Source organism: Pleurodeles waltl, chromosome 6 (assembly GCF_031143425.1).
Source record: "Pleurodeles waltl isolate 20211129_DDA chromosome 6, aPleWal1.hap1.20221129, whole genome shotgun sequence".
Classification (NCBI taxonomy): Eukaryota; Metazoa; Chordata; class Amphibia; order Caudata; family Salamandridae; genus Pleurodeles; species Pleurodeles waltl.
The window spans coordinates 835,599,864-835,627,822 of NC_090445.1; the positions used below are offsets into that span (position 1 = coordinate 835,599,864).

A 27,959-nucleotide genomic window follows, 5' to 3' on the forward strand; every position below is an offset into this window, starting at 1 on the left:
GCCCAGGCCTCCAAGGTCTTGGCATCCCCCTCCCGATGGCAACATAAATTGTGCCCCCACTCAGAACATTCTAGGGTAATCATAGAACACCTTCACTTGCTCAACATTGCAGTGAAGCAAGCTGTGTAACTCGTCTGCAATGGCAGTCTATAGAGCAATGCTTTTGGCCTGAGAAATAGACAGCTGTTTACCTCAGTCGTGTGGTGAAGCACATTAGAACCCGCACTGAGTCTCCATTTTAGAGTGCACATTTTAGCTTGGTATCTTTTTCTGATAGTGACTTTTTTCTTTTTTTTTTACATTTATGCAATATTGTACTGAGAATACACTGTACATACAGCTCATTCCTTGTAAGCGTTGCTGCCTTGTAGCCTTTACACTTCGTCCAAGGCTAGGCACACAGAACGTGATGTTGTTGTATGGTGATTGTCAATTGTAAACATCTCTGGGGCTCCAGACACATTATCACATCAGTTCTACACCTATGACCCAATGCTTTCATTATAAAACTGCTTCTGTGCTGCATTCGGCAGAGGAGCACTTCTGCAGGGATTATCTTGGATTGCGGTGCACTGAGATGCAGATCTGCTGACTCTGACCATCATCCTGCAACGGACTCTAGCCTGCGCTAGTCTGCACTACTTCCTGGTGCATATTACCCAGGTATGGGGGATTAGGCTATCCCAGTGGATTTTGCAGAGGGTACTTCCACTATGCCCTCGATAGTAAAGGATAGGAGTGTCACAATGTAGTAGTAGTAACATTATCATGGTTGATTTTTTTATTTTTTATCATTCTTATAATGCTGGTTATCATGCTTTGTTCCATCACCTAATAATCGCAGCTTATGCTTTCTATACAAGAATACAGTTGTTTCAATAGATTTTTGAAAAGTCATTTTCGATCATTTTTGTGTCTTATCTTGGGCATGCAAAGTAACAGCGAAAGAGTAGGTCTTTTTCCACAATTTCCTAGGGAATCAGTTAGCTAGGAATTGTGTAAACGTTTCCTAATGGTGTAGATGGACTGAGTCCCTATATCCTAAAGTCTATGACGATCTGATACACAGTCCTACTTAATGCATAGGAACCATATAACCGTGGAAACACCAAACAGCATTGTCTTTCGGCACGCCACTCCATACACCTAACACATTGTGGTGATCCCTAACTGGTTCAGACGTTTTATTTTTCTTATCAACCAATCCATATCATTAATAATAAACCCAAACGTAGACAAACCTAAACGAACCTAGACAAAAAAACTAATACATTGTACATTGTAGAGCGTGATACATGCATAGCTGAGGGTCGGCATATGACAGATTAATTTATGCTAGAATAACATAGAACAATACTCAGTTCACAATACAGTGGGATACACAACAGAGTTTCTGACGAAAGATATGGAAGACTGTTTCCTGCATGGGTGGTTCCCGGTTCCTGTCTGTAGCCGTGCAATAACAAAAGTAGTGGTTTTCAGGGAAGTATTTTGCGAAAACTAGCAACAAAAGGAAAGAAAAAAACGAGGGATGCATTATAAACACAACAGCTGCAACACAGGGCAAGCAACATACTTCTGGAACATTGTACCAGTTTGAGGGACAAGGAGGAGTCAATTAAGCGCGCGGGAGTCAGAGCTTGGTTCAGGAGAAGGGTAGTGTTGGGCATAGATGTGTTGGAACTTGTAGGCTGATTGTAGAAGGACAACAGAACAAAAGGTGCAGCTTGCCAAGGCGGTGGTTGATCGTGGTTACTGCCCCTTCCAAAAGGCTCTTCAAGGGGCCGCTGAGACTCCGCTATGATAGTGTTTCCAGAAACATAGTGCAAAGACAGCATGAGGAGTGATATACCCGCAGGAGCCACCTGGATCATTTGGTGAAGAGAGATAGGCATTTGGTCGCAGTCAAGAACAGAGTGTTGACTTGGTGTAACATGTAAGGAGAGGGTAACAGAACGGGTAGTGGGATCCAGCCTCTGGTATATGCATGTATGTGCAGTGGAGTGTGATAGGAGCAGGTAGGGAGGCGAGGGGAAGCATGTCCACATTGGTGGACCACGTCCTTGTAGACTCTAGTCAAGCTAAAGGCTCCTGGTGCCATTTATTAAACCTTTCCCATCCACCCACTCGTTTCTCTAACCTGCCATTAAGCCCTGTCCTCTTCCACAGGCGTAGCACCACCTTACTGTTTCCACAGGGTCCTTCAGCCTTGCTGCAAACAGCCCCTTCCTTCTCGCCCCCAGGTTCTAACTATGACTGTGGTCACCCGGATGCGTCGGGAAAGCCCCATTTTCCTGACCCCGAACTCTTGAAATTTACACATTTTATTTTTTCAATGGCAATATATTGAGGTATCCCTAACCCTCCTCCTACTATCTCAAATCTACCTTTTTTTAATGAATGACTTGAGAGAGATAGTAACGTCTCTCTTTGTGAGCTGTAGTGGAATATTCTTTAAACATCATTTATTGCAGGTTCCTTCTCAGTTGACAAAGCTATTCTTTCCTTCAACGGACATTTTCTTTTTTCTTGATGCCCATTTTCATTACTAATAATGTATCGCATATAAGTTACTATTTGAAACATTCGTATTGTACTGTTTGATCTCTGAACGAATGAGTGAATGAACCGGGTTTGGCTCTGTTTCAGGGAGCTCAAATTTGGAATTCCAATCACAGACGAAAATGGCAACAGATTGGGGGAGTCCACTAAAGCTGCTCAGCAAGCCATCACCCAGGTGGTGGTCTCCCGCATCGGTATGGCTGCCCCGGCTATGGGTAAGTACTTCCATTATTATTATATAAAACAATGCCTTTCAAGGCGCATATGCTGCACTATATGGCACATAAACCTAAAGAATGTTCTCTGAAAATTTAAAGACCGGGTTTGCAAACGGTCATGTGAGTGAGTGATTGTACAAGTGTCATGAGTTCTATAGCATGCTCTACTAAGTTTAAAATATTCCTGCAAAATAAGAGCAACCACTCCTCCGAATTTTCAAAAACGTATAAAATATGTTAATGTTAAATCTCCTTATTTCCAAAATATAGTTTTCAGTCATATAGTTTCAGCCATTCGCTCGCCTTCATCATAGATGGAAACAGTCGAAAAACTCTCAGATTTCCTATTCATAAATTAATTAAGTGATAATGAAAATATCCGGGTTCTGCTCTGAGTCACTCCGCCCCTGATACTTTCCTGCACTGATTTGTCTCCAGCATCTGGATGTGTTCCACCCTTGAGCAAGGCTAGGATGCTATTCCATGGCCTGAATGCCGGTCTATGTGAATGGTATCCAGGTTTACACCCAGTGTTACAGAGGCCCATGCATTGTGATCCCACCGACCTTAACCATGTAGTCCTGTGACCCCGGTCTCATTGAGGTGATTTATTACTGAATTGGAAACATTATGGTAGTTTTCATTCCATGGTTTACTTAATAAGGCAAATGATCTCATCTAATTGAATAGGTCATAAAATAGAACAGCTGCAACAGGTCAGAGCTGTTATACAATATGTATCATTAAGAAGCAATTGGAATAGAGAACCATTGGTCACATGTATATTGTACAGCATTTTTGATGTGTAAATCAGGTGCACCTTGCCTTTTATTTTTGTAATGTACGAGTAATGTAATACTTTTTTAAATCAGTGTTAGACCTGGCATCCTTGGTGTGGTTTTCCCCTAACGTTCAGACCTATTGTTTTTTATTGACTTCGTTTTTGCTGGACTTAGGGCTCTGCTTCCTTTACCACTGCTAACCAGTGCTGAAGTACTTGTGCTCCCTGCTTAAAACATGGTAACATTGCCTTACACCTAACTGGTATATTTAGTTTACTTATAAGTTCCTAGTAAAGAGGAACTAGACGTGCCCAGGGCTTCTAAATGTAATGGTAATAGTGGGCCGGCAGCACTGATGTTGCCATCCTCTTAAGTTGCTCTTTAAACATGTCTCAGGCCTGCCATTGCAGCTTGTGTGTGCAGTTTTTTAACTGCCCTTTTGACCTGGCAAAAGAAACCTTTTCCCAGGCCCAAACCTTACTATTTAATGCATATGCCACCCTTAGGCTAGGTCCTGGACATGCTAGAGGGCAAGGTACAATGTGTTTAAAAAGGAGGACAAGTACTTTTGGGTTTTTCATGTCCTGGTAATGTAAAACTCTTACATTCGTTGCTCACTACTTCAAGGCCTACCTCTCCCATAGGATAACATTGGAGTTACATTATTACATTTTGTAAGTGTCATTTCCAAATGGGAAGGGGTGACCAGCTCATTTTGGTGTCCCTAGAATCACAATTTTCTTGCCTTGGCCATTTGGTGCCTGCAGCCAGTCTCTGGGGCACATGACTGGGTGTGAGTGACAGTTGGGCTTTGTGTATTTCTCCTAGACAGCCACATACAATGGGGAGTTTAGGTGTGACTGGATAGGCCAACACTGGCAGGATGAGGGGGAGGAGCTGGCCTTACTTACTCCTGAATTGGCAGTGTCCTGTCTTCCCACAAAGGACTTCCTACTTCCTACAATTAGTCTGAAGCCAGGGCCCAGAAGGCAGGGCATCTGTGGAATTCAAAGGCATGCCTCTAGAAGCTTTTCCCCACTTCAGAGGCAGAACTATGTATAAATGCTGGACCTCAGACTCCATCACTCTAGTGCATTTCTGGACCTGTGGATACTGTGCCGGGGGAAGGACTGCTGTGCAGCTGAGAGGACTGCCACTCTGCTGGACAACTGCTCTGAAGGAACTGCTGCCGTGGACCTGCAGCTTCATCTTGAACTCACGGCCCAAGAGTGACTCCAAGGGCTAGACTGCTGGGATCCTGATCTGAGCCTCAGAGATACAAAAGGCTCCGTCATCAGCTCCTGGACTCAGCTGCAGCACGCTCCTGAACCTCAAGAGGTGCCCCTCAGGTTCTGGACCCTTGGTGTGGTTCAGCATGCCAAAATCAAGCTTTTGGGCTCTTCTCGACTGTGAAAGTGCCTGTTTGCACAGAGATCCTGTCACTTGTACTGAGAATCAATGCAAACCAACGCCAGCTTGACCATGACACTGAGCCTGCTTTTCACGCAATGCTGACAGCCTCCAGTGACACTGTCTGTGCTGTCCTCACCAACGTGAACAGGACTCTTAGCACAAACCTGAGAAGATAAACTTCAGCTGATCTAATCTAGGACTGGGCTCCATCATGGTCGGCTGGAACTTGTGACTTTGACCTGGTCCAGTGCAACCAGATGGCCACGGTTGGCACTTTGTGCTTTTAGGCGATATTTTTCATAACTCTGGTTCTACTGATTGTATATTTGTCATTTTGGTCTTGTTTTATTTAATAAATTCTGCTTTATTTTTCTAACCTGGTGTGGGATGATATTGTTTGTGTTGTGTTTTCACAGTTTTACTGTTGTAAGTGTTGCACAGATATTTTAGACATTGCCTCTAAGTTAAGCCTTATGGCTCTGTGCCAAGCTACCAGGGGATAAACACAGGTTAATTTGGGGATTAGTTGTGCCTTACCCTGACAAGGACTGTGGTAGCTGCTTGACCAGGGCTCACACACCACCCAGTCAAGCAACAACCCAATTTTTCACAATCAGCACATTAGGTAATCTTGTTTAAGGTCTGTCCCCAGGGGTGTGTAGTGGGGATAAGACATTTTTAACTTATTAGTGATTTAAAGCCTTTGTTGGGAACGGGCTAGATGCAGGTATTTGCCTGGTGAGCATGCAGTCAATGCTGGCGTGTTTTGTTATATTTTGTTATGCTTAAGCTGGAGGTCAAAAACATCGCACCATTACTTGAAGGAAGAGGGCAACCTTCATGACTTAATTCACCGCTGGGAATATTGTCCAGTGCGGAGAATTGTTTTTGTAGTATAACAATGTGGCCCAACATAGTAATGCCTCTTTATTATAAATAGGCACCCCTGAATCGTACATTGTGGAGCTATATGACATGCTTAATTCAGTGTTAGGGACCCGTTCACAAGCACAATATTCTTTTCTCCATTCAATGGCATCAGTACTTTGTCTCTTTTAAGACTATTTGAGGGTAACTCTAAATGTCCTCTTGTACTTTTCACGGGTTAGCCCACCCTTTCTGTTGAGAGCCTCATTGCTATGAGGATAACATTTGTCTTAGGCCCTTCACAGTGGCAGTACAATAAACATATAATTACCAATTTAAAACAACAGTCCTGTGCACCCCCGCAATCGGGTACAAGTTACATTTACACTGAAAAACAGTTACCAAGGAATTCATATAATCCGCAGCCTCTGTAGTTATGAAGTCATTAGGAATGCACACCTTAATTTTACCCCTGCTTAGGGTGCCGCTCACCTTCATGCCTCTGCTGCTGGGAGGATTGGGTGTTGAGTTTATGAAACTTCGAAGTCTACATGCTTCATATACCCAGAATAAGCTAATCTTTATTCTTAAAGGGCCATTCCGAATTAAAATGTCTTCTCAGGCCTTCTCTGAATTCTTGTCCCCCAGTTGCATTCTCCTTAATGTTAACAAGCAGGCCGTAGCACTCTTGTTAAAGGACTGAATGTTCCTTAAGAGGAGTGAGAACTTTCTTTTGAGTAGTTCACTATGAGCTGCGTCCATAAAGCCAAACAAGGAACACAGCTCTTGATCCATTTGAACAAATGAAAGAGTTGTGTGCATCATGCCACACACTCGTAAGATACCTACTGATTTCCAAAAATGTAAAAAGCCACCCTGTTAATCTAGTCCACTAATTCAAGTTCTGCAGTATAGTCCATCCTTATCTCACATTTGGCAGCAAGTCTGCAACATAAGGATGGCGATTCCGTGTCTTTTAGGATTTGTTTTTTCTCATCTTAAGCCTTTCTCAAGGGTTGTGCAAGTACTATGCGATTGACAGTCACCATGGCAACCTCATTTCTTGCCAGGACTTCACACCTTCTTACATTAAAGAGCTGTGTGGGGATTCCTCAGGTTGCCAAGGAGAGAGAAATGGCATACAGAAAGGCTCCAGCCTACACAGAGCTACATGACCACTTTGACTCACTGAAGCAGGCGTCTGCACCCATCTCGACTGACATCTAATTGACACTGTTCATAACAATATAGCAGCAACTGTCTGAACTGCTAAATTAAGCAGTCACTGTTGCTATGGTAGGACATGGTCTGGTGATTCCTGTGAAGTGAGGCATGTGTAAGGATGAAGCAAGCTCGTAGATACCAGAATTGGACATAACTGAGATGGAACCAGAGTATGATGGCTTGGTGTGTCCAAGGAGTGCAATGGAAAGACATTGCGCAACACGTGAGGGGAAATCACAACCTTCAATAGCCAGTTCTGTATTCTGGTCCACTGAAGTTAGGTTACACACAAGCTTTATTCGGCCAACAGGCCATCAAAGCAATATAATGCAAGGTAAAATAATCATCATAAAAAAACAATACAAATACACCAATAACCAAATGTATAAAAAAAGTAAAATCCGTTCTGTCCAAGCTAAAACCAGTTAAGATCATTATAGGTAAAAGTTACGTATACGCCATGCCTCTACTAAAAACTTGCTTACAGCATAAATTAACACACTTGAATTGTGACTTTTCAGAATCCTCAAAGCTAAGGCACATTTTCTTAACTTCAATTCCCGACAAATGCTACGGATCCATTTAGACCTTGGAGTTGAATATGCAGGACAGAAAAACATAAAATGCTCTACTGTTTCCGGGGAATTGCAACACACAGGACAAATATCAGATGTTAAATTGGATCCCCATCTGCTTGTCAAGGCCATTAATGGTAATGTACCAAATCGGAATCTGGCATACAGTCCCTTGCCTAAAAGGTCAGGTATTAAATCTAGATATAATTCAAAATCTGGGTACCATTTAAAATCAATAAAAAGATTAGTTAAACGACCACTAGATTTGCGGGAAATATAATTATTCCGTACATAAGACCAGTAGGCCTCCTTTAAAACTTTAACATGGGATTTCTCAAGTTGATAGGGGTTCTCCCATAAATCTCTCAGTCCCAATGTGCAAAACCAGCTGGATACATGTTTGATCCATGGTATAGAGGTAGAATTAGTACATTTTAACAATTCTAGAAGTGAGGACCTATATACGACCAATTCTGGGACTACCCATAGCCTCACCCAATACAACAAGGGTCGTAGTATAATTAAGTCAGCCATTCGTTTTAGGCCTAAGTCTAAAAATAAAGGAATTAATGGGGTGCTGGTGGGGCATACACATAAAGCCCGAGCAAAGCTATTCTCAATTTTGGTTATTCTATTACTATCTGCCATGCCCCAAATCTCTGCACCATAGGCAGCAGCACCCTGCGCCTTAGCTACATCGATCTTTATTGCTGGAGATACAGCTTTGGCAATCGTACTCCTATAAAGGCGCAATATGGATGCTGCCCGGTGTTGCAAAAGCCTAGCGCTCTTGCTAACCTGGTCCTCCCAGTGAAGTGAATCTGTGAGCCTTACACCCAGGTAATCAATGGAGCTAACCTGGTCCAAAGTATCACCATCTATCCTTATAGTGCATTTCTTCCGAAGTCCGGAGCGGAGCACCATCAGTTTAGTTTTCTTCAGATTCAGCTCTAGGCCAGAATTCCCACAAAATAAATTGAATTTATCCACCAGAATTTGTAAACTCATCGGCGTTTTTGAAATAAGTAAGGAGTCATCCGCAAAGACGAGAATAGGAATTTTCTGATTGACTAAAGTGGGAGCATCATTCTGACATGTCTTTAATTCTTGCACCACCTCATTAATAAATAGGGAAAACAAGAGTGGTGCTAACACACATCCTTGTCGGACGCCTCTTTTAATAGGGAATTTATTAGTCAATTCACCTTGTTTGCCCCACCTCACTTGCGCATGTGTATCTTCATGCATGCGTTTCAATAGAAGAATTGTATGAGCTGGTATCCCTATCTTATATAGCACTTCCCAAAGTTTTCCCCTTGGGACCAAGTCAAAGGCGGAACGTAAGTCAACAAAGGCAACATATAAGGGTTGCTTTGCCAGAACCACGTATTTCCAATGTAACACAGCCAACCTTAAGGTCTGATCTACCGTACTTATTTTAGGCCGGAACCCCGCCTGTAACGGTGAAATAATCTGCTGCTCCGTGACCCAACTCGATAGTCTATATAGAAGCTGTTTTGCAAAGATTTTTTGCAGATTATCAATTAGACTAACCGGTCTATAGTTGGTTGGAAGATTTGGGTTACCCTTTTTATTGATGGGGATAATTTTGGCACCCTTCCACGTTTCCGGAATCTGTCCTCCTTTTTATAATTTTATTTGACAATAAGTTGATTGATATACCAGGTCCATATAAGTGGCTCAGATTTATATAGATCGCCTGGGATTTTATCTGGTCCTGGAGCTTTCCCAGATTTCAAAGAGTTAATAGCATCAGCAGTTTCTTCTAGGGTGAAACAAATATAACTCTCAGGGTCATTTGGTAAAGTGGGTGGGTCTGAACCCACATTTTCACAATCAAAGGCCATAGAGGAGGTAGTTTCCTCATAAAGAAGAGAAAAATGCTCCACCCAACATTCAGGTTGAATATGATTCCTTAAATTAGATGTGTCCCCTCTCTCATGTTTAGTCAACAGTTCCCAAAAAAGCTTATTATTATTATTAGTTTTTGAAGCATCCAACAGCTCCTGACAAATAGAGTCTTCCCAAGATTTCTTTGAGTGTAAAATTGTCTTTTTATACATACATCTTGCTTGTTTGATCACCCCCGGAATCCCAACCTTTAAGACCAGACTTGGCCCTCATACATGAATCGTTAAACCATCTACTGTTGTTCAAGGCCCTGCCTCGCGGGCTTACCTTAGTCTTTTTGTAAAAAATACTTTGGAGTTTAAGCATCATGTCTGCATGAATACCAAGAAGTGGAATAGCCTCAGGGTCACAATCTTCATAGGCTGACAAGTTGTCAGAAAACATTAGGTAAATTTCACGTAACAAATAGGGATTCAACATAACTTTTGGCCAGCCTACCTTTGAATAAGCATTGTTAAAAATAGGGGGAGGGACCATTGTAAATTGCATGTTCGAGGTTCTACCAAAGATATTCCCAGAGAGGGTGAGTAACAGGGGATAATGATCGCTCTCGCACCTGGAATCCACCCTCATATCCCGCAATAGAGGCCAAAGTCGCACATCCACTAAAAAATAATCAATAACACTAGTCAGAGAACCTCGTTGAAATGTAGGAGCTAGATTTAAGTCAGAAGGAGTGCGCCCATTACAAGCCCTAAGGCCAAATTTTAGACATAGTGAGGCTAGCTGTGCTGCAACACGAGAACGTGGACAGAGGCTATCACTATCCAGCTGTGCAATCCCCCATAATTCATCCTCCTCCCTGGTTAAATCACTAAAGAACTCAAAAGGTTCAAAAGTACAATTTACATCCCCGGCAATAATTAAATAACAATTAGTTTGTATAGTGTCTAAAAAATCTCTAAGTAAAGTTAAAATATGTGATTCTGTCCCATGTGAGACAGATCGTGCATATACATTAATAAGAAGTATGTTAAAATTCTGCTGGAAAGAAATTTGTAAACCCATCAGATCAGGACAATCGAATTTTAAAACCTTGTGCTCGCATTGCAGTTTTAAATTTAAAAGAATTAAAAGTCCCCCTTTTGCTCGACCTGTTGCTGTCTCAGAGGGTAATGCAGGGACATTAAAGGAAAGGAACCCATCTATACTAGTTTGACCCTCAACCCATGTTTCTTGGAAAAGACACACATCTTGGGACATTATGTAAGTAACCCAATCGATATCGTCCAATTTCCTAGTGAGGCCAGCAAGATTCCAAGTCATTATGGATAAACCAATAGCGTCTGATTTAGTATCATAGGTTGTGGGAAACACATCCTTGTAGTTCAACTCATTGATGGTCTTATCAAGTCTGATTATTTGAGCTTCCTCTATGGTGTCCCGATTAAGGACTTCCTGGGCAGATGACAGTCATACAGAGTCATGTTGCATAAATTTGCCTTCCTCCCGGAAGACTCTCCTATTAGCATAGGCATTGAGTCCAGACACAGGGACCTGTTTTAAATCAACTAGTTTGGGGACTAGCATAATGCCTTCTCCGTTTAGCCCCTTGAGCTGGCGTATACATGCAACAAAGTCAATGAGTTGGTCTGCCATTGTTTTGTCCAAAAACACAATTGCAACTACATCAAAACTTGACCCAGAGGGGCTCTATCTTTCGGTTTTTAAGATATCCGAGCGTATGACCGAAAGACATCCTTGTCGATGACGCAACCAATGGGTAACCTTATTGAGCCTAGACTCTTGGTCCTCAGCAGACCTGTATGACAGCTTTGGAACATTGGTTAAGTAAAGAGTATTGCCTCCATATCTTGAGCCTATGCTTGATAAAGGCATATCTAGGGCGCTAAGAGCTCTTTGGGAGGGAGTGATGCAGATTGAGCCTTTAACCAGAGAATTGACAGGATATTTATCAATAATAGGAGGAGGGCAGTCCATTTTCTTTGAAATATTAGTAATGACATTATGCCTTGTAGTGAGATGGCGATTCGGTAGAGCAAGGGAGCTACCAGCAGAGTCAACACCACTCGCCGCCATAGTTCCACCAAACGTGGAACTATTACACCCTATATAGTTACTTTTAGGATTGGCTATATAAGAATTTAAATTACCTTCTGTGGCACTCAAATAGGACCCAGAGCTTTGGGAAGAGACGGCCTGCCCCTTGCACACATTGATATTAGGTGAGGCTTGTTTGACTGCCAAAATTCCACCTTCCTCAATTGTCTCTAACTTTTGGCACTTGCATCTCGGTTGCTGGACCATTTTTCCCTGTAAAAGTTCGGTTAGCTGAAATACTAGATTCCTAACTTCTTCAACTCTATGGAGAATTAGAGACAAGTTAACTTTACTAGGGGATGGTTCAGAGCACGTAACAGTAATAGAGGGGGAGATAGCAGCCTCGATATCTGTCTTGGCAAAAAGGAGGACATAGGTCTCAGTCAATTCACCCTCCTCGGTCAAGAGCTCAAAACGATTTCTGCATGGTATATTAGAGACAAGCCTTATCTCAGGGCTCAAAGGGAGGGGAATACGTTCTATTTCCTTTGCATGAAATGGCCCCTGAGTGTGTGGAGAAATGGGGGAGCTGCTATAAGCCACAATGCCCTGCTGAATAGAGGGAATAGTGACATTGACAATGGGCAGTTTCCCTGCACCATCGGTTGGTTCCCCGGATACAACTGTTTGGCTCTTCTCCTTTTTATTAAAAAACTCCTGTATCTTTTTGGGATGGAGTGAAGGCTTCTTCTGAGGCAAGGTTTCGCAGGTGCCTAGTTCACTAATAAGTATGGCCTCCACCTCCTCAAATAATAGGTCAATCTTGTTAAGTGATTTTGGGCCACCTTGTACAGGTTTATTAGTTAATTTCCTTGGGCGCTTTTTCAGTTTTTTTATGACATCCAGTAGTGCTGGTGGGTCAACAGCTTTCCTTTTCCCCATAACTTTTAGATGACAGAAGTAGCCAAAAAAAGGAAAATATAGTCTTACTTGAGGGTTCCCGATGAGAAGACCGTCCTGTCCCAGCCTTGATCAAGCAATAACGGGCGAAGGTAGGTCAGTTCGACAAAACAGAGCCACTCAAGTTAAACTTTGCAATTTCCCTAGATATCAACTAGGCCCTTATTGCAGGTGAAAGAGAGGGGGCCCAGCCTCCTCCAGTCTCTGACGGGCACAGGAAGGGCCCGCCCTTGGCCCGGGCGCCGCCCGCGCGCGTCCCGCGAGCGGGAGCGCAAGCAGAAAGTTTAAAGGGCTCCTGCCCTAATTCCCCAGGTGTTGGTGATGCCGGTCTCTCGCCCGTGGCCCCCTGGCTGCTGCGATGCACGTCCCGCGTGTGGGAACGCAAGCATAAAGTTTAAAGGGCTCCTGCCCTAATTCCCCAGGTGTTGGTGATGCCGGTCTCTCTCCCACGGCCCCCTGGCTGTCGCGATGCGCGTCCCGCAAGCGGGAGCGCAAGCAGAAAGTTTAAAGGGCTCCTGCCCTAATTCCCCAGGTGTTGGTGATGCCGGTCTCTCTCCCGCGGCCCCCTGGCTGTGCGATGAGCGTCCCCATCCACTGCAGTTATTGTAACTCCTTGTGTGTCTGATGCCGGATGCGTTTGCCTTTCTCAAGGGTGGTATTTATATCCTAAGGGAACAGAAAACCAAAGACAAACCAACTATTTATTTATACATCTAGCTGTGGATTATTGGAAGACCTATTTCATCTTTCATCCTGCTAACACTACAGGTGATGTAACATTAACATGGCCCCTTTCACCATAAATTTCTGTATCCACATGAGTAGCTATGTGACCCATACAGCAGAGTGCCTTCCCTATTTGCCTTTTCTGCTTATTTAAGGCTATGCATAAAGAGTAGGGTGACATTCATCGGCTACGTTTCATGAAACAGCCGCCATGGCTGCTTTTGATGTCATAGCTGGTAGCTTGTGTCGCATAACATCTGTCTCTGGATCCACATTTGCAATGGGCAAAGTTAGGTCGGAAGACACAGGTAAAGCATCTGCCATTCAGAGATCTAAGTGCTGTTTGGTTATCAGCTAGAAGATCCATTCAAGTCAGCGTCGAAAGATACATAGTTTCTGTTATTACGGTCCAGATCCAGAGACAACGATCTCTTTCTAAGCATTTAGCAATCCTTATAGTATTGTGCCTCAATTTGGGACACACTGTTTGCAGATAAAAAAACTATCAGTCAACGAATGCATCCCCTCCTATGCCTGTGTCCCACTACGACAATAAGAACAAAGTAATGGATATAACAGTTGTTTTGAATTATTCTCAGCAACTGGTAGCCACCCAAGGCCGCATCCCAACTAGGCTGAGGCAGATCAGATTCACAGCATTTCCTCAGTAACTGATCATCAGAAGTACACTGATCACACCCAAGAGGCCATTCCAGCTTCTGAATGCTGCTGGACTACTTCACATATAGGTTCTCCCTCTTTCCTCTTGGAGAGGAACATCCTCTGTGCTCGAGTGCCAAGGAAACCATCCAAGCTGGCAATTCTACAGAATGGAATAAAGTATATTCTCGAGAACTGAGCAGTGTTCTCAGTTCTGGGTGACAAGTCGGGCTATGGCACCTAAGCCTTTCCATTCCTGTTCAAAAGTCTCCGGCTGCTTAATGATATGAAAGGAGTGAACACTTTCAATATGACGACTCTCCTTGCTATTATTATTGTACATCAGGCATACCTTGATTTGATGGGTACCTGTATACATTTTCGACTTATTTCAGTCATCACTGTTTTCCACGCCATGCCTTCATGGCCTTTATTACCAATTAGCTGTCAGCTTCTGATCTCTGAACCTAACTTCCCCTTGAGTCTCTCTTTGAGTTGCCTTTGTCTCTGACCCTGTGCAGCGCTTTCCTGCCTTTTGTCTACTTTTACCCTTTTCAGATACGGCATGCATACATAAACATGGATATTTTTGTTTTTACTCTGCTAAGATGCCCAAAGAAAGTATCATATCTCTGATATTCAATTTCTGTACTGTGCAGTCCTCTTCTAAGCACTCATACCTTGTGTAGGTAGGTTAACTAGTACACAGCTTTGGCTGTAGCAGAATGGATAATAACAAACATCCATCTTTTAGGGGACTGGCCTAAAGTGCTGCTTAGAGTCTGATATGTTCATTGTGTGCCCAGCAGATTAGGCCTAGTAAGTAGTTGCTGGGCTTTAGCACTGAATACAACATCAAAAACAAGCATTTTCAATGAACGGATCTTGCATTTGCTCGAGTTAGAGCTATTAGTGTTGTAAACGGCTAACCGGACTTTTCTTACCACATAAATTGAAAAAAAACTAGCGCGATTGCGCTATGTAAAACCCGGAGCGATTGCGCTGAAATTGAAAAACAAAAAAACGAGTGCTATTGCTTTATGTAAAACCCAGCGCGATCATGCTGCGTGGAAAATAAAAAGATAAAGTAGTGCAGAAACCAGGCTGAAACATGAAGCCTCATACGTTTTCAGGAGTTGGCCAGTGCGCTCGAGGAGGGCTAAGCACCTTATAAGGCATGACATATGCCTTTCACTAATGTAATTAAGCGGATTTTAAAAGGCAAGCCCACGAACCAATGAAAGTGACAGGCGTGACAATGATGTGGTTAAAAGCCAAAAGAGAGATTACAACAGGGATGGAGTGCTTGTGCACTCTACCCTAATGAATGATTAAGGAGTTGATTCTCAAACAATGGGTAGAGCTATGCTTAAGTGCTTATTTTTTTAAGTCTTATATGCTAGTGGAAACATACCTAGTTTATCTTGTGCACAAGTGACCCTAACACTATCATTGCACAATGAGCACAAAGTTGAAAATGCATGGTTGTAAGTTTAAGAAGGGTGTGGATTACCCCATTTTCTGTTTTTTCACTGGATTTAATTTTTCCATATGAAGGGATCTGTTCTCGTATGTGGAATAAATAATGGCAGTACATAGTGTACTTTGCCACATTCATTGCAACACCTAATGCCTCCTTGAAGTAGGACTAAATTTAGAAGCCCAGTGAAGTTTAGAAAAGAAGGAGCTATTATTTCGGAATGTCCACAAGGTTACACAGGACGTGCCATCTCCTGTAGGATTACCAATGTGACCACTTTAAACCCAAAATTGCAACTGCAGAAAATCCATTCATCCAGCAGAAATGCTATAGTAGCAAGTGGTGTGTATTGCTGGCAAATTTATCAAATTCCGATATTGTGATTCACAATCTGTCATTTGTGGAAAACATCCAATTAGTTGCACCCTAAAGTTTTAATTACCTGTGCAAAGTGTTTGAGAAAGGAAGGACCCGAAATAAATGTGTTGCTTGCTTCAAAGAAATTGTTTTCTCCAGTCACCAGAAAATCTTATTTAGGTCTGGATGTGTTCATTAAGGCCATTTGAAGCGTCTTCCTCCCGAGGATCCAATTTCCGAGGTCCTTTGTGTTATGAAGGGATGAAGGTTCTTAGGTGAAGTCCGAATCCCTGGAACATAACTAATGGTGACAGTTCTTGGGAAATGGCAGGTCTAACTTCAATGTCGTTATTGCTATTTGATACACATACAGCCTTCCAGAACCTTTAGAAAATATCTTTATTAGTACATTAAAACCATCTACGATCGAACGGCGACAAGCCATACCACTGTGTTAAAACAAAGACAACATCTCGGTTAAAGCAAACTGGTAATTTTTCTTGCAGAAAACACCACAAAATTTGCCTATTTTCTGAAAATATTTGTTGCATATTTTAGTGAACAGTATTAACGCTTGGGTTTGGCCAGGCCATACACAATGATCTTTGTAAACAAATGTTAAAAAGTTATCAGAAGTGACTTCATTATGCACATCAGTGTCTTGAATCTGCCTATCATGTAAGCCACTGTGCATCCCTCAGTAGGACACTTTTACATCAATGTTAAAGGTCATACCAGCACCCGTGTAACTGACAGAATCAGGTCTAATAAAGTGACTCACTTGCCAAATTCAGCAAACGCACTAATCGAGGTTTTTCGCAATCAATGTTAAAAACTTAATAGGAGTCTGCACACTACAGAGAGTAACTATAAACTTAAAGTGCACTACCGAATTATACCTGACAGTAGGGGATAGAATTATATCATAGAACGCTGAAATCTTATGTAAAAAGGTTTTTAGTAATGCACAATTCCAATGTCTGGACTTCTTAGTGCTTTTACTTACAGAGATGTGTGTGGAACAGATTTTCCCACAAATGGTCATTAGTGTGTCTGTCCATGGGCTATCCATGCCCAGTACAGTCACGGCTGTGTTGTATTGGGAGTTGGGCTGCACCTGTGGTTGTGTTCCAAAGGAAGATTGGTAATTCCAATGTAATAGGCCAAACCTGTGTGAGTTTGAGGTATTTTTGATTTGTCTCTCTGGTCTGTATTTGAGTGCGGTTGCAGATCATTTGAACCTGTGCCCTAATCTGTGTCAGCTAGTCCATCTGCTTGGGGTTTCAGTAGGTATTGTGCTGTGCGGGATACAATTGTACTTTTCTAGGTGTTAAAAGCATATTTATACCATTAAGTGTGTAGGTGATAGGGTAATGGAAACCCTGAGAATGAGAAATGAGTGTAAAGATCTGGCTTATGACATACTGCCACTTCATAGTGATAACACTGATAGCAAAACTCCATCTTGATTCTAAATCCCCATGTAGTTGAGACCAATGATCAACGTTGTTGGTGAGAAGGATAGGGATTATATTGCTAGACATTTTAGCTACGATGTTTGGTTGGGTCAAAACTACTCACATGGAGTGGAGCCTTATGGTTTTGATAAATGAACGCAGAGGCTTCTTTGAATGTTGCCAAACGAGGTTGATTTCTGAAATCTGGGCAGAGAAGGTTCCAGACCTGTGCTGCTATAATGCCGATTGACTTCTCATTATGAATGATTTTTTATTAAATTTAGCCTGGACGAGTAGATATGCATCACTGGATTGCAAAGTGTGGGATTGGAAGTGAAACTTGGCAACAGCAGCTAAAGATATTTTGGTTCAGTTCAAACTTTTAAGATGTCGGGAGAATTTTGACATTTATTCTCTCTGCTTGAAACGTCAAAAGAGTTATTTGTGGGCCTGGATGATGTGGGCAGAATTCTTTAGATTGAAGTAGAGTCTGGCGTCTTGGTTTTGTAGTTATTGGAGTTTCAATAGTTTTTCATGGCAGCATCAACAATATTACAGTAGTCCAGTCTTGAGAACACCAAGGCTTAAGTCAGTTCACTTTTTCAACACATGGCTTTCAGAAGGCCACGTGTGTTACATATTCTGAAGACAGCCGGTAGCCACTGAAGTCTGACCTGCAAATATGTGAAAAAGCAGATTTTTCTTGAAGGAATAATACTGGGGAATGAGGAACACTGCAGAGACATATGACTTGTTGGAAGCTCCTGCAAATGATGTACAGTATAAAGAATATGTGTGGGAATTGTATTTCGAAGGGTACACAAAAGATGTCCAACTCTTTTTAATGTTTATCTATCCCCGCTGGCTAAAGTGATCGCTCCCTACAATCTGTCTTTCGTCACCTATGCCGACGATACTCAACTTGTGGTGTCACTATCTAGTTCTGGGGATTCGTCGGCGGCCAACCTTTCGTGTTGTATGAAAGACATTGGAGTTTGGATGATCCAGTCTAAGCTTAAATTTAATGATGGAAAGTCAGAAGTCATTGTACTAGGCAATGCCCCCCCCAGCCCCTCCCCTTTCACTATACTCTGAGGCCTTCAACAATCTTCCTCCTCCCAAGGACCAGGTAAAAAGCCTTGGTTTTTGGGTGGATTCTCGCCTGACCATGGATTATCAAGCAAAAAGAGTTTCCTCTACATGCTTTGGCATTTTAAGAGTCCTTAGGAAAATCTTTAATCTTCTTCCCCCTATGGCCAGAAGAATCCTTGTTCAAACTCTGATCCTTTCCCGTCTGGACTATGGGAACTCACTTATTCTCAGCGCCCCGGCTTATGTCATAAAAAGGCTGCAAACAGTCCAGAACACAGCTGCCAGGCTTCTTGTCAATCTTCCCAGACATTTATCCGCTAAGCCTGCTTTTTCCATACTTCACTGGCTCCCTATTAAGCAGCGTATTTATTTCAAGACCCTATGCATTGTTCACAGAGCCCTGCAAGATAAGGGTCCAATGTTCTTTAGAAAGAGGCTATATCTTTATGTCCCCTCTCGAAGTCTAAGGTCCTCCTCCTCTCGACTTGTGACCATCTTGCGGTCTAAGAGAGCCTGGGGGGCCAACTCCTTCTCCACCAAGGCCGCTCGTCTCTGGAATGATCTTCCCTCTGAACTCCGTCATGAACACTCAGAACTGCTTTTTAGAAAAAAACTTAAGACCATTCTTTTCTGTAGGTAGCTCTCTGAATTCTCCTATTGCTAGCACTGGTCAGGTTAGGTTTAGCGCTGGGATGCCTTCGGGTCACTACGTGCTTTATAAATCCTTAAAACTAAACTTAACTATATAAGGAGGCCCTGTCTGACTGAATTTGTTTCTGTCAGCGCTTTATTAGATGAAGCTCAAATGCCACTTGACTTTAAATCAGCACTGATTGTTCCTCTTTTAAGAAAAAATACCAATGTAGACTCAACCTGCATTAACAATTTCCAACCCAGCTTCCACGTGCATCTTCCAGTTAAGAGACCGGAAAAGGAGACATATCGTAAGATTTCACACTTTTGGGACTCCAGTAGAATCCTGGATGAAACCCAATCTGGAATTTGCCCTGGCTGCAGAACTGAAACCCACATGATCTTGATGATGGATGACCTTCACTGCCTGCCTAACACAGGTACTTCTTCAGTCCTAGTACTGTTGAACCTGTCTGCGACATTTTACATGGTTGACAACCCACTACTACTTGATCAGATTCTGGAAGTCGGGGTTCAAGACCATGCCCATACCTGGATTAAATCCTGTCTTCTAGGTCATTCTCAGGTAGTTACCATGCCCCGTTCTCAATTCATTTTCAAACCTGTTGGGCAGGGAGTCAGGGTTATTTTATGAGCCCCACCCTCTTCAATATATTTGTGGGTCCACTAGTTCATCTTATCAACTCCATTCCCTGAGCTACGCTGACGATACCCAAATTATTTTCTCCTGTGGCCTCTAAATTTAAGGATTGCATCACACACATTACTAGATGGATGTCCTGCAATTCTCTTAAACTCAATGCTGAAAAAACACAGATGTCATGCTGATTCCTACTCGGATATCCCCGATCTTATCTTGCTAAGTCTTTGGTCCAGAGACTAGGGGGCTCAGCCCACTCCTGCCACCTCTGTGAAAAACATAGGATTCTTTATCAACCACAACCTCACATTCTCCACTCAAGTGAACAAAGTAGCCTGTTACATACTTTTGCAAACCTTTCAAACAAATCTTCCTTTACCTTCTAAAAGCATCTCGTCCTGTGCTAGTCCAGTCAACCATACATAGCAGATTTTACTATTGCAATCCACTTTCTTTATTTGCCCCAGACTGATGTTCTCCAACAACTCCTGAGACTTCAGAACATGGGTGCTAGAACTGCGCTGTCTCTTCCCAAAGGTTCATCTTCTACTGAGGCCCTTAACTCTCTCCATTGACTTCCAATTTAAAAGCGAATTATGTTTAGTGATTTGGTTGGTCTACAGAGTCACCCACAACCAGGTTCCCCTATATCCTCAGAGAACATTCACCTTCAATTTACTCACCACTCCCGGAACATTATGCATGCGTCAGCCAGACTCTTCATTATGCCTCGGTTCTCCCAAACCAAATCAGGAGGCCCTGCCTTTCCTGTATCTACAGCAAGACTCTGGAAGTCCGTATCAAGCTTCTCTTACAAACTAACCTTCCCCCATGTCGTAAGCTTCTGAAAGCATGACATTATGCTAGATAGTCCCTGTGCCTCTTGTCAGACCTCCTCTGCTTCACCGAGAGCTCCATTGGTAGTAATCGTGAGCTTCACAAAATCCATCAAAATCCACACATAGAGTAACATAGCCTCCGCAATAGTCCAGTAAAGGGAATTTAGTGATACTTAAAACTTAGGTTTGGGCAGCAGTTTACAATGTGACAAGTGGCTCAAGCAACCTCCGCACGAGGCCCCGTTTCAATTAAATGTTTCCCTTAGGCATCCCCCACAGCTGTTTTTTTTTCTAAATAGGATCTACAGTGACGTGTTGACACGTTCTTTGTTGTGTTTTACATTTATTAGAAACGTTCTAAAGAACTGGTTATTTTTTTAGCCCATAGACCATTTTTCTATAAAGTTCATTCTCCTGCTCACATTAACTTTTGGCAGTCCAAATCGAGTGCAAAAGCAAGAAGCAAAAGAGCAGAGAAGGTCATCTGGCCTAATCCCTGCCGAATGAATCGCTTGACATTATGCAGCTAATCCCATTGCCTTAAATTTGGCTCGAAGGCGCCTTTGAGGCACTCCAGGTGGCATTGGACCACCACTCTGCTGTCTGCCTTTTCTCGAGGATACCGTGTTCCCTTTTTCGGTTTTTGTCTGAACTCTCGATTCTCAGTGTGATAGAAGTGCTGTAGGGCCCGTAAATGCAGTGTACGCATAATACGTGGAAATAGCTAATGACATATCAAACCAGTGGTCTGCCGAAATCTTTACAAAACCTTTCATTTTAGAAATACAGTGCCAGCTAGTGCAAGAGAGCTGCAGAAATAAATATTGACCCACCTCCCCCCTTAGAAATATGATTTCCAGGTGTTTGCACGATTCCCATTCATTAGACACCGCAGGGTATTACCGCCATTTCTCAGTAGGAGGATTACTTCTCTTTATTTGTGGTAACCCTGTGGTTATTCCTTTCCTTTAACACAAAGCCTCTACATACTGTGCCAATTGCACATGCTAATAGTACTACCGCTTCTGGGCATTACTGTAGTATTAAAGGGTTCTCGTCTTTTCTGAGTACCTGGATAAATCGAACGCCTTTAGTTAGACACTCTTGAACTTTATGTATATTTGTACGTGTGTGATTGTATGGCACAAACCTATCTACAAGGAAGCGGAGTGTTTTACTGTGTCCAAGAAACTAGACTTTTACCACTGACAGAAGTAAGTCGCCCTTTGTACAAAAGTGTAGGCACAAGATTTAGCATTATTAATATTACAGTGACTGGTAATGTGAGCATTAACCTCCGATTCTAGGGTTGTATTTAGAAACACTTGGAAACCGAAGTGCGCTGTGGAACCGCGATTTCTCAAGAGTGAGTGTGTGAATGCGGCTGTTTGTGTTATGTTGTTTGCATGGTTGTATGCGTGTGAGTGAATGCGTGTAATAATGGTGAAGTGAGTGCATGTCAGTGTGACGTGTGTAAGAATGTGTGTGAGCATGTCTGGAAGTATGCATGTATGAATTTGTGTATGCCAGTGTGAGTGATTGGGTGTATGCGTGGTGAGTGTTTGCGGGTGTATGAGGTGTGTGTGATGATCGGAGGGGAGTGGGGGGTGCATTTGAATGTCAGGGGTGGGGGGTTAGTGTGTGTATGGGGGTGGGTGGGGGTTTGGATGGAGGGGGGGTGTGAAGTTCGGAGTGTGAGGATCGGAAGGGGGTGAGGGGGGTTTGGATGGAGAGGGGGTGGGGGGTTTCAGGTAAGTGTTGAGGGGTGGGGGAGCTGCCTACCGGTGACAGGGAAGGAATTCTCTGTCACCGTTAGGGCCTACCACCATGGTTTTCGTGAAAACCATGGTGATAGGCAGGCTCATAATGCCGCCGGCGGTACTGTGCCGGCCGCCGGGCTGGAGATTGACATCTCCGGCCTGGCGGCTGTAACAGCCATGGCAGTATGAGTGGAGAAGTGGCGGATTGGAATCAGCCAACCCACCATTCTCATAATATGGCGATATGTACCGCTAGCCTGTTTGCGGTACTACCGCCACATTAACACTCACTGCCGGGGTCATAATGACCCCTATGTGTGCAAATTGGTTTTCAGTGAATACTTTTCATTTGTGCATCACCGAGTAAAGTGTTTTGATTTGTTTTGACCCTAGTAAAATCTTTGTTTCCATCACATTTCAGAACTATAAAAAAGTGCTTCATTTATACTTACCTAATCACTGATATATTTTGCAGCGTGTATAGTTTATTAACATGTATTTAAAATGTTATTGTGTTTTAGAAAAAAAATCACAACCTACAGCCTATCCTTTCTCTTCCCGTACTCCAGAAGGTCTGTCACATCGGTCACTTTTACAAAGTCCTCTCACTTTCAGTTCAGAGAAAGACAATTAATACCAGTTCCCCCACAAACAGCAATTTGTCAGAATACATAGTCTGACATTTGATCGTTGTATTTGAATGCTCAGCAAGTGTGAAAAGGTTAACACAGCCTTTTGGTCTCCAACATGGTTATTTTTAGGTTACTTCCTGCGACAGTGCCCGTCCCCTGGCTTCATGTATTTGCCCTTCACCATATAACATAACCTGCAGCTGTGCTACATGCTCTAAGCAGCCTTGAAGGAGACCGGTGCAGTGCTGCAGGCATCTTCACCAGGCCTGTAGAAAGCAGGAAGGCGCCAGTAGCGTTCTCAGACAAACTTTTTATTCTGGCATTGTGCGATGAAATACTTCAGTTACAAACTTGTTTCGACACTTTCTTTTACGCAAAAATGTCCCAAAAGCTACATGTTACTCTTGGATTTTCCTGCTGTGTTACAATAACAAGCCTTCTAGTGTGTCCCAGACTGCCATCCTGGGAAAGGGCCTAGAGACAAGTGGGGAGCAGAGTAAAGTGATGGGGCAGCCCCGTGTGGGCAGCACGTGTCACCTCTTCCGCCGTTTTATCAATGCAGAGGACACTGTTATGTTCGTCATGGGCCAGACCATGACACCCACTAGTGGAGGGAGATGATTATAATCTCCCCTGTGTTCTGAATACCAAATGGTGTGTCCGGTGACGTGAACTGGGAGTAATAAAAAGGCCAAGGGAGCTTCCCTCTTGGCGAGTAACTAATCACCAGTGTCTGCGTAGTCTGTCTTGCTTAGTATTACAATGTCACTGACGTTAGGCCTAGTTACAATATACAGAAGACGTAACAAATTGGTGACGAGCGGGTGCCTGTTCCCTCGCGCCCTTCCCTGCTGTCCTGTTTGAGGAAGGCGGCGCGGTGTCCCCGAGGCAGTGAAGTGTGCGGTGCTCACGCAGAGGGTGCCGCGTTGTTTGGAGCCCGACTGCTGCAGCTTGCTGTGGAGGAGCGGCGGCAGAGGCAGTGTCTGTCGTGCCCTGTCGCACGCACGCTCTGACGTTCTCCTCTCTATGGCCGGTTGAGGTGAGGTGCTGGAAGTGGTGCTTCTCGTGCTTGGCTGCACATGTGCCTGTAGCTTCCTGGCTTTCGCCGGAGCAACAGTTCAGCAGTCCTTACAGTCGGAGTTGATAGAAGGCTCCGTGTGTGCAGTAAGCTGGGGCTGGGAGCAAGAAGACTCACGTGAAGGAAACCTCGTGGGACTCCCATTTAAAAAACAAAACAAAAAAACAACAAGAAAAGAACAAACAATTTATTAAACATTACTGGGCACAAGTGGCATTACAGAAACAGAAAGAAAGAGTTTACAGTTTCCATGCACTGTGTTTAAAAAAAAACAAAAAAAAACCAAAAAAAAACCAAAGGAACTGTAACATATACTTAAATAGGAAAACATTAACAAAGCAACACAGGAGAAACACGTCAGGACACTGATATATATCACACCAAATACTACATACTGCAAAAGTCATGAGGTGGCAGTGAACTTTCCCACAGGTGCATGTCTACGTTAGGCCACCTGTACTTTGACATGGATGTTCTATAGTAACTCGAACAAAGGCACCATCACCTCCCAATTCAAGTACCATGAATACCACAGGTGTGAGCGAACTTGAAGTTACTGTGCAAATTTCTGCAACGTGGCAGCCATGTCATCAGTTCCTGCGCTAGAACCTTTTCTCGTGGAAGGTCCTCCTTCTGCCCAAGCGGCTCAGGGGAAGGAATGGGTGGATAGGTTGGAAACCTATTTTGCATCCACGGCATTGGATGATGAGAGACGCGGCCCCATGCTCCTACACTTAGGAGGTGCAGCTATTCATAAACTTGGAAAGTCTGTGGTTGAAGAGGGCCCACCTTTCACTTACTAGTCCTTAAAAAGGGCTCTAACCGCTCATTTCAAACCTCTAGCGAATCCAGACTATGAGCGTTTCTTGTTAAGGCAGGTTAGGCAACTCCCAAATGAGTCGGTCGATACATTTTACGCCAGGTTAAAAGAACTAGCACGCACATGTACATTGTTGGACGTTGAAGATGAAATTTGTGCGCAGTTCATACAGGGCTGTGCGTCGGTCAAGTTGCGAGAAAACATACTGCAGGTACCTGGTATGTCGATGGCAAATATTCTCATGAAGTGCTGATCCAAAGAACTATCAAAAGTACGTGCAGCCCATATGGAAGCAGCGTTGCAGACTCAGGTCAAGGTTAAATCTGTGAATGCCATCACCACAGTGGTCACGGAGAAGAAGAAAACTCAGCAAAAGACGGCCACGAGCAAACGTACTTGATTTTTGTGTGGTGGCCCATTCCCTCATCAAGGCACATGTTTGGCCCAAGGCAAGAAATGTTCAAGCTGCAATAAGATGAATCATTTTGCCAAGGTTTGTCGATCATCTGTACGTTCAAAGCCGCAGAAATCCAAAACTGTCCACTTAGTGCAGCCACCTGTAGTCACTATTGAAGACGACGATCTGGATGACGATGAAGAGGAAGAAGGGACTGTCCATGTGATACATGCTCTGTAGCCTGGAGGGTATCCTCGAAAGTGAGTACCACGATGTTCCGTCTCTCTTGCAGGTCATAAGATTCATGCCTTAATAGACATGGTACCTCCATTAACATACTGATGCAATCACTATTGAAAACTCTTCCCATTAAACTTCAGCTACAGCCGACCTCGACTCAATTATATGCATTTGGGTCATCGCAACCGCTGCCATTAGCGGGGATTTTCACCACGACCTTATCCCATGAGGAGAGTTCAGTGCTCACCAGAGTGTTTGTGACAAAGACTGGATGTGACATGTCACTAAGCCGCTGAGCGTCTGAGCAATTCAACCTAGTATCATTTGCTTTCAGAGTGCACCTCGGAACTGTGGAGAGTCTACTAACTGAGTTTGGGCAGCTTTTTGAGGGGATTGGTTGCCTGAAAGACCGTATGCTATGCTTGCATATTGATAAATCCATACAGACGGTGGCATTAAAACACCGCCAGGTGGCATTCCATCTGCCTCCGAAGGTGGAAGAAGAGCTCAGAAAGCTTGAGCAGACTGACATAATTGAAAAGGTTGACGGTCCCACACCCTGGGTGTCATCGTTCGTAATTGCACGGACGCCCAAACAGCCAGGAGAGGTGAGGTTCTCTTCCAGGGGAATCCTCATCAAAGTCATAAACATTGAATATTCCCGCCCTTGTGCGGGGACCCCGGAGCATGTATAAAATACACACATATAAAGTATGAAATATGCACGAAAAAAAATATATATAGCATTTTTAGTAGACATATGTTTCATACTAAATTCATATATACATGTGTAAAACAGCAATGCAGACTATAATCATAAACAAGCTAAAATGCTTTATTTCTATGGAGGTTTTTTTTTATTTTTTTTAAACATTATAAAATTACAAAAGAGAATAAATATCTACCCAAGCCCCCAAAACTGGGCTTAGGGAAATAAGCAACAGCAATATCTAGAGAAAAAAGAGAAAAACTACATTGAAAAACAATGGAGCATTCTTAGCCAATAGGCTGCATGCTGGTTAACACAGGAGAACCATAAAAACTTTGGCACCGTGCCTTTAAGACCCTGAGCACCTCCAGTATCCCACCATGCCTCAGGGGTGAAGGAAAGGTGACAGTTGGTTCACAGTTAGGTCAGTTCTTTTTTCCGGCTTCTTCTGAGAGGATCCTGGAGCATTGAGCTCTCTGTTTTTCTGAGTTTTTCTCATAAAATTCCTTTAAAACAGCGTTTTTTCCTGTTTCACTCGACAGATAACATCTTTGTCTGAGTTTGGCAGTTTTTTCCTGACAGAAAAATGCCTTCACTTTTTGTCAAATGCCCTTCTTGTGGGAAGAAGAAATCCCAGTCAGACCCACACTCTCTTTGTATTGTGTGCCTGCCTCAGAGTCACTGCCCTGACACTTGCAAGCACTGCAAGAATATGTCAAAGAGGACTCTGAAGGACAGAGAGAAGATCAGGCTACATGGGCTTCATAAGAGGCAAAAGACATCGTCCTCTTCACTTCCCAGGCAACCAGCAGGCCATTCTTAGGAGAGAATGGCCAGGTCGACGTCAACAGGTAGGAAAGTACCTGTTTGTTCCCCGTCGACGTCGTCGCTGCCACCGTCTCACCGGCATAGATCGCCGTCGACGACGACCCGCCCGACGTCGAAGGATACGGTGTCGAGGGAACATGGTCATCGCAGGGGCATATCTCCGTCGACGGCAGCCCGCCGATCGACGTCGAGCCATCACCGGCGCGCCCGTTCGCCGCCGAAGACTCCACGCCCCTTGACGTCAAGAGACATGACGTCGAAATCTCCGCGATGGCATGAGCGACATCTGCCGTCAGCCACTCGCCGCTCCACGTCGAGGCACACGACGGGGAGTAGGTCAAGGTCCAGAGATCGCCGCTCGACGTCAAGACACTCTACGTCGAGGCACACGACGTCGAGACATTCAACGTCGAGACCGGACCAACCAGTGTGCCCTTCGACGTCGGCACAGCAGTCGACGTCGACACAGGTTTTACCTGTCTCGCAGGGAGTAGAGCATCGTCCTCCAGCAGATAAGGCACCATCTCCAGTGGTCTCCATACGGAGCGACTCATCTCATTCGAGAGCGGCATCATCAGGGCTTGTTTCTCCCATCAACTTATCACCTAGATGGTTGGAGAGCCTGAATAGACCAGCGGCATCCCCGGATTCACAATACTCTCGAATGTACTCTCCTACTGCCTCTCTCCCGAGAACACCATCGCCGATAGCGCAGGCAGGACGGGCTCGTTCTGCTCTTCGTCAACCGACCGCGAGGCCTGGGCGCTCTGTTACAGCCTCTCGCAGCAGGTCTCGTTCCCAACGGAGATCCAGGTCACGATCACGACACAGAAGATCACCCTCTTGGTCGTCGTCAGGATCATCTGTTAGGCGTTACTCCCCCACCCTAACAGATTCTTCACCTGCTAGGATCTCACCGGTGGATGACATTACCACTTTTAACGAGGTGCTGTTAAGGGGAGCGCAGAAATTGAGTATAGAGGTTCCGGAGCCAACTACCTCCTCGTCAGTCATCTTTGAGACTCTGCAGCACAGATCAGTGTCGAAAAAGCTACT

The 27,959-nt window shown here is 43.8% G+C and overlaps 1 protein-coding gene across 2 annotated transcripts in view; it reads left to right on the plus strand.

The window, feature by feature from the left end:
- The window catches only part of SFXN3 (sideroflexin 3), a 223,764-nt gene that overhangs the window by 142,368 nt on the left and 53,437 nt on the right, over positions 1–27,959 (plus strand). For both annotated transcript variants that reach the window (XM_069239538.1, XM_069239539.1), the window contains one exon: positions 2,650–2,777. In XM_069239538.1, coding sequence (XP_069095639.1) covers positions 2,650–2,777 — 128 coding nt within the window. The remainder of the gene's footprint in view (positions 1–2,649; positions 2,778–27,959) is intronic.